At 47.3% G+C, this 6,971-nt stretch overlaps 1 protein-coding gene across 2 annotated transcripts; it reads left to right on the top strand.

The window, feature by feature from the left end:
* The first annotated feature begins 1,212 nt into the window (after positions 1 to 1,212).
* LOC118565099 lies at positions 1,213 to 4,071 on the top strand. 2 transcript variants are annotated; one of them, XM_036144765.1, is made up of 2 exons: positions 1,213 to 2,426; positions 2,556 to 4,071. In XM_036144765.1, the coding sequence occupies exons 1-2, from the start codon at positions 1,272 to 1,274 to the stop codon at positions 3,765 to 3,767; spliced, it is 2,367 nt and encodes a 788-aa protein (XP_036000658.1). In that variant the 5' UTR covers positions 1,213 to 1,271; the 3' UTR covers positions 3,768 to 4,071. The 2 variants fall into 2 exon arrangements, with proteins under 2 accessions (XP_036000658.1, XP_036000659.1); XM_036144766.1 differs by having other exon boundaries at positions 1,213 to 2,297; positions 2,427 to 4,071.
* Positions 4,072 to 6,971: the final 2,900 nt, after the last annotated feature.

Raw genomic sequence — 6,971 nt, forward strand, 5'->3', positions numbered from 1 at the left:
TCCAACCGGGTCGGCCTGACCTCCCAGTTGGACTGAAGATCCCTGACTGGTGCTCTGTAGATTAGGGTGATGGTTAGAGTCCCTCCAGGACTTCAGCGCCGCTTTAAAACCAGAAACTGTTTCCTCCATATTCACACGTGACCTCAGACCTACAGGTGAGTGTTTACCTGGAGAAGTGACCCACATGGCAGCAGCTGCAGATTCCAGCATCCCACCTCCTCCCTGCATGAAAATGTGAACTCCCAGGGTGGCTTTCTACAACTTTGATCAGTTACTGCACTAATGTTATAGATTCTAATAAAAAGATTGCAGAAAAATAAACGTCAGGGGAAAAGAATGAATATATTTCCTCACCTGATCGGACACTTCTGGAGGATTCTGTATCTTCTGCTTAATTAACCTCCAGGTTAGTGTCTTAAAATCCAAACTGATGATTAAAACGTTTCTCCGTCAAAGCCCACCTGTATAGATGCGATAATGTGCTTCATTTACCTGCTGGGAGAGTTATAAAGTCAGACAGCAGGACAGGAACCAGGCTCTGCACCTGCATCAACAGGTAAATGAACTCTCGCTTCCATTGGCTCCTACCTGCGGACAGGTGTATGAGCGATCACTTTACAGGTGGCGGTGCTTTAAATGTTCTGGAGGCAGGAAAGGTTCTGAAGCGGAACCAACGGCGGACTGCAGATGTTTAACGCTTTGGATTTAATGTTCACAAAATCCATAATTTAGTTAATTAATCTGCCAAACAACGAGTTTTTCCAGCGGTTTTGGTAAAATAAAGGAGTTAATATCAGGAATCTGGTCATATTTTAATCAGCTGTCCAGAGGGAAGAGAAGCGTTTCACTTTTTCCAGGACAAACTGCGAACTTTTACTCTTTCTGCCGCTAATCTGACGCAGAAGCAGCGGATTTTTCACTAGTTTAGGAGGAAAAGCGGCGAAACGGTCCGGACCTCAACCCGATCATACCTCTGTCGTCACTTCCGCAATCTGCTGCAATTTAAAGCGTTAGAAATGTGGCTGTAGTCGGATTTTTCCGCCGATTGTATCCAAACTATTTCTTAATTAAAAAAAACAACAGAGACTGGACATGCGCAGGTGGATTCTAAGGTCCCGCCCACGGAGTTGGCCCGTCTTTGCGTGGGCGGGGCGGAGCCGAATGAACCCCTGTGACGTCTGTGACGTGTGAACAGACGTCACAGAGGTCAGAGGCTTTAGTTCTTTAGTTGGTTCTGTTGAAGCTCACTTTGCACTTGTTGGACTCTAGCGATGCTTCCTGAGAATCTCAGCCAGCCTGAACCAATGAGCGCAGCAGCAGCCATGACCCAAACGAGCCGTCCCCAGTCCCAGCAGAGCGACGTCGTCTCCTTAGACACCCTCAGACCAGCTGTCGACTTCTTCTTCACCAACCTCTCACGCCAGCAGTGGCTACACTTGGCCACGGGAAACCCTGACCCCGACACCAGCTGCGTCCTGGTGGAGCTCCTCGGAGACATCATGGAGCTCTTCTCGTCTGCCGTTCTGGACAAACTCCAGAACCCAGACTTCACAGGCCGGGTGGTCAAGGCGGTCGTGGGCAACATTGTGCCCGAAGCCTTCGCACGAGCCCTTGACTTGGAAGAAGACATCCGCTCCAAGAGCACGGCAAATTTAAACAAGCTGATCGTCCAACACGTGGCGGCGTGCGTCCAACGCCACTTCTACTCCGACGACGAGGATCCGGCAGCGACTTACGTCCAGCAGGTGACCGACATGTACCGGATCAACGCGGTGGTACACGAAGCCACCGTCGTGATAAAGGAGCTGATTTTCCGGGTGTTTGTGCCTCAAATGGAAACCAAGCAGGAAGCGCCGGTCAGCCCGCCGCCAGAGGACCCGGAGGAGGCGAGTGACGGGACGGCGTCCCCAGACAGCCACTCAGAGACGAGTCCTCAGGCAGACCGAGGCGATCAAAGCGCCTCCTTCCACACCGAGGAGCTTACAGACGGCGGCCAGACCGCTTCTCCATCCGCCAGGCCAGAGTCTGTGGTCAACCGTCTGAAGAGGAAGATCAGGAGGTTCTTCACCAAGTATCATCGCAGACATTCAGCCAAGGTGTTCCCTTTAAACTCACCAGAAGGCCCAGAAATCTGCGGCGCTACGGCGAACCCAGCACCGGTCCACCAGGCCAAGCCCCCGCAAAGGTCTGGAGATGTTCCTCCAGAACATTTTGCTCCTGATGGAAGATCTTCTCCTTCGGACGATGATGAAAGTGTCACGTATGTAGAGGAGTTTATAGCTGAGGAAGATTCAGAGGTCTCATCTTTACCAGATTCTGGACCAGAGAGCCCGTCAACCGAAGTCACCCAGAACTTAGAGTCTGAGCCAAAGTTCGACGAAATCACACCAGTGGAGGCCTTCGTCCCTGAAGACGAGGCTTCAGAGGTCTCATCTTTACCAGATTCTGGACCAGAGAACCCGTCAACCGAAGTCACCCAGAACTTAGAGTCTGAGCCAAAGTTTGACGAAATCACACCAGTGGAGGCCTTCGTTCCTATAGACGAGGCTTCAGAGGTCCCATCCGTAGAAGACGTTCCTGCAGACAGTCAGGCGTCCGCCGCCGTGGGGGAGGAAGAGGAGCTGACAGATTTAAGGCAGCCTGAAGTTTGTCCTGCGGTCGCTGAGCCCACCGTGCCGCGGGCCACGGCTCCATCGGCTGGAGAAGCAGAGGAACAGGCAGCAGGTGGAGAAGATGACACCAAAGCTTCAGTGAGCGTGTTGGTCCACTGGCTGATGGCTCGGGCCATTAAAGCTTCCAGCATCCGTTGCTCCCCTGAGGTCCTTCAGGGCGTCCATGGACGCCTCTTAGGGAAGATCTGGGCTGAAGTTAAGCTGCAAGGAATCCATGTTGACCTAGAAAATGTCTTGATTCATGGCCAGAAGATTTATGACGGCATCAGTAAAAAGCTGAGGTGTCCCGCTGAGGTCGCGGGGACTTTGCTGCTTTTAGAAGACCCAGTATTTGACAAAGCAGTCGTGACGTCGTTCTGCAAACATCTCAGGAAACCTGTGGAGGAACCTTCCCTGCTGGCTCGGTTCTTCTCTTTCCTGGGCAAAACCACACGTGAGCCTGAGAAACAAGCAGAGCCTCAACGTCCAACGTCCGCGGCGTCCTCGGCTGGAAGTGTGGCGTCTGAAAGGTCAGAGCTGGAGGACAACAGCAGCGGAGACTATGCAGCGGACGATGAAGCTTCATCAGACTCTGACTGTGGCTCCATGGATGCTTTTAAAAGCGACTCCTCAGCAGAAACCCCAGAGGACACGGCTGTCCAACCGGGACAGAGACAGAGACAAAGTGAGAAGGTGGACCAAAGAAAGATGGCGGTGAAAACGCTGATCAGCGACGTCATCTGGCAGCTTGTTGAAAAATCGGGACAGAGCAACGCCAAAGAACGATCTCGCGTCATCTGTGAGCGTCTCTTCCAGAAACTCTGGGCCGGGGTCAAAGGTCAACTGGACAGCATGTCCTCAGAGAAGATCAAAGGCCTGAGCAAGGCCGTCCTCAAGGACCTGTATAAGATGTGGCCCGAGAACTTCCTGGTCTACGTGGACTTTGGCCGGCCGCTATTCGACAAGACGATTGTGTCGTCAATCGAGAAGCGTCTCTTGAAATCATCGACCTTTAAGAAAATCCTCGACACGACATCATCGAACGTTAAGAAAATCTTTGACGCGATCCAAGAAACCCTGAAAGACAGCGCGCCGCGGTTTTACATGGTGCTGTAGATGAACTACAGCCGTTTTCCTTTGTCCCTTAAAACACGAGAGACACACAAACACACAAACACACACACACACACACACACACACACAAACGGGTTTTCTCCGGGCGCTCCGGTTTCCCCATAAAAAAAAAACCTACAGATAAATAAAAGTCCATTTGTGCCGGGTTCATCGCTGCTGGTCGCATCAGCGCCAACACACGGAGGTGGAGGTACGATTGAAGCAGCGTGAATCTGAGCACTAACAACCACCCTGAATATAAATATTTGCAACATCTTCTCAGTGTTTTAAACAACCGATAAAATACCGTCGTCGCTAACATACGGTGGCGGCGTGGTTCCCGCCATCTTTAACGTTCTCTGATGTCAGGCCTCATTCGCTCTGGGCACCGTTAGACAATCCAGTTTCAACGTGGTGGAACAGCCAAGTGTGAGTGCTGCCCCGCTTTTAGAGTAGAGCCTCAGATACGATTTCCTGCTGTGCTCAGAAACAGTCCGTGCCCTATCTTTGACATTTGACCTCAGGAAATAAACACTTGTAACTCAAAACGTTTAGCGTCCAGAGACGTTTCAGGAAGTTATTGCTTTTTATTCAAAATAAAAGCTTGTTAGAAGTGGAAGCAGGATTTATTAGTATTATTAGTATTACTGTTGTTTATTATTCATTATTTATTATTACTACTATTATTATTGTTGTTGTTGCTGTTGTTTTGTTGTTATTTATTATAGCTATTTATTATTATTATTATTATTATTATTATTATTATTATTATTATTATTATTATTGTTGTTGTTGTTTTGTTATTTATTATTATTATTATTATTTATTTGGGCCGTTTTAGGCACTGTTTACACAAAGCTATTCCTAATAGCAGAAAAAGTGTGAACTGTGCTAAATTTCTGCATTTAAAAACAGACTTTATCGGTTTTCTGCACAGATTCTCAGTTCAATGTGCAGAGCTTCAGATTTCTAAATATCTTATGAAACTTTTTATATAAATGCCAAAATTCTGAAATTTTAAGAGCTACGGTGGTTAGTCTGTAATATCGGCACCGTAATGCAGCCTCAAAGCAGGCACAGAGTTCTGTGACCCGTTTGGGCCGGTCCCAAGCCCGGATAAATGCAGAGGGTCGTGTCAGGAAGGCCGTCCGGGGAAACTCTTCCACATTTATTCACACGACTCAGATCGGTCCCAGCCCAGGTTAACGACGACGGGCTGCCGCTGACCGACAGGTACCAGGGAACTGGACCACCGTCGGTCAGTAAAGAGGAAGAGGAGGAGTAGGAAGACGGGTCCGTAGGCAGAAGGAGGAGGAAGGGCAGGAGTCTAGGACTGACGGTGACAGGAAAGGAAATATTGGATCCTGGAGCCAGCGATGAAACAACTCTTAAAGCTGACGGAAAAGGTGCTTCAGCTTGTTCTCATAACAAATTGTGTATTTTAATCAGGCATTCCCACTATCTAAAAACTCCCCTGGATGTTATGGCGAGATGGCCCAGAACTACTCCCCCCGCTCCCTCCTCCCCCGCGAACACCTGTGGATGCGTTAATCTGTGGCACGAGTGATAGAAACTTTCCAACGTATCAAGGACACTGCCTGCTGGACAGCGTTCATCGACACAAACCTCCAAACAACAACACACACTACTGATGCTCACTTATCTCATGAACTTACACGCGACTAGTCTCAAATGTTAACCTCTGCTTATATGTGTCTCGTCATATTTGTGCTTTTTGTGCGGAGGTTTTTGATATCTCAAACTGTATCCTTTTAATGGGATAAAGTGTGATATATGTGTTTTTCCCTCCCCCTTCCTAGTGTGGCTCCTATCTTTCCACAGAGTAATGGCAGCGCCCTGTGGGCACCATGTAAGCGGTGTCCTTGTCAGCATGGCCTCAGTAAATCGTCTCCCCCTGAAATGTTTGTGATGTATGTGATGGTGGTTGTACTGAAACAGTAATTTTCCTTGTGATTATTAAAGTATTTCTGATTCTGATTCTGAAAGGCTGGAGAGATGGCTGCCATGATGCAGAGGAGTAAGGTGGAGATTGTGGGTGTTATGGAGGTGAAGAGGCAGCGAGGCTGAAAATAAACAATAAAGAATTGTTTATTTTCTGATCTTAGTTTGTATGGATCAATGTGTGCTTCTGTGCTTTTTGTCTCTCTTATTGTGTCTCTGCTCTGTCTTCTGTAACCCCCAGTCGGTCGAGGCAGATGACCGTTCATACTGAGCCTGGTTCTGGTTCTGCTGGAGGTTTTTCCTTCCCGCTAATGGGTGGTTTTTCTTTCCACTGTCACTTCATGCTTGCTCAGTATGAGGGATTGGGCAAAGCCATCAACAATGCAGACGACTCTCCCTGTAGCTCTACGCTTCTCCAGGAGTGAATGCTGCTTGTCGGGACTTTGAAGCAATCAACTGGTTGCCTTATAGGAAATTTTTGACCAATCTGTATAATATGATTGATTTTTACTTTGTAAAGTGCCTTGAGATGACATGTTTCATGAATTGGCGCTATACAAATCAAATTTAATTGTATAAGTGTTGGTCAAAAGGTTTATTTTCCATTTCATATGGAATCCCAAAATTAAAACCCAAAAACATAAATTGGTAAAATGACCAATATTAATATTTCCATAAGCAATACTAAATAAAACTTTCCATTATGCCCATCTAATCTCTGTGCAGATTAAAAGTTAACAATTTAGGTGTCTTTAAAAAAAACCTCATCCATAGAATAGAAATCCCTCCAAGACCACAGGAAAAATATGCATATTTCACCGTATTCATAATCCTTTAAAGACTTAAAAATCTGCCTGACGTCCCAGTCCTCTCCATATTAACATTAAACCTTCCATATTTGGACGGTTCTTCTTCGTTGAAACCTTTCGTCTCTTCTCCAGGAGACATCTTCAGTGTGAGGAGGTCCAGGTAAACTCAGCCTTCCCAGCAGAACCTTCAGTGGATCAACAAGTTAAACGGTGACAATCAGAACCGGTTTTCACGTGTCTTTACAGCAGTGTGAGGAGCTCATTTAATTTGATGTGTTCATCTTAAAAAGAAACAAGTTTTTGCTTAAAGACAACTCCAGACTTCATCTGTGCCTGCTGGCTTCAAAGCTGCAACCCATCAGCAGGGTGAGTTGGATCTTGTATCATTAATACAGGACCTGCCGTTGTGAGAATAATGAAGGTGAATTATTTACCT

This window comes from Fundulus heteroclitus, chromosome 12 (assembly GCF_011125445.2).
Source record: "Fundulus heteroclitus isolate FHET01 chromosome 12, MU-UCD_Fhet_4.1, whole genome shotgun sequence".
NCBI classification, from domain to species: domain Eukaryota; kingdom Metazoa; phylum Chordata; class Actinopteri; order Cyprinodontiformes; family Fundulidae; genus Fundulus; species Fundulus heteroclitus.

Excerpts from the sequence above, each read along its gene's own strand:
- LOC118565099 (XM_036144765.1), top strand. The coding sequence starts at position 1,272 with ATGCTTCCTGAGAATCTCAGCCAGCCTGAACCAATGAGCGCAGCAGCA. Across the intron at positions 2,427-2,555 it reads CTGAAGACGAGGCTTCAGAG|GTCCCATCCGTAGAAGACGT; the intron begins GTCTCATCTTTA and ends GAGGCTTCAGAG.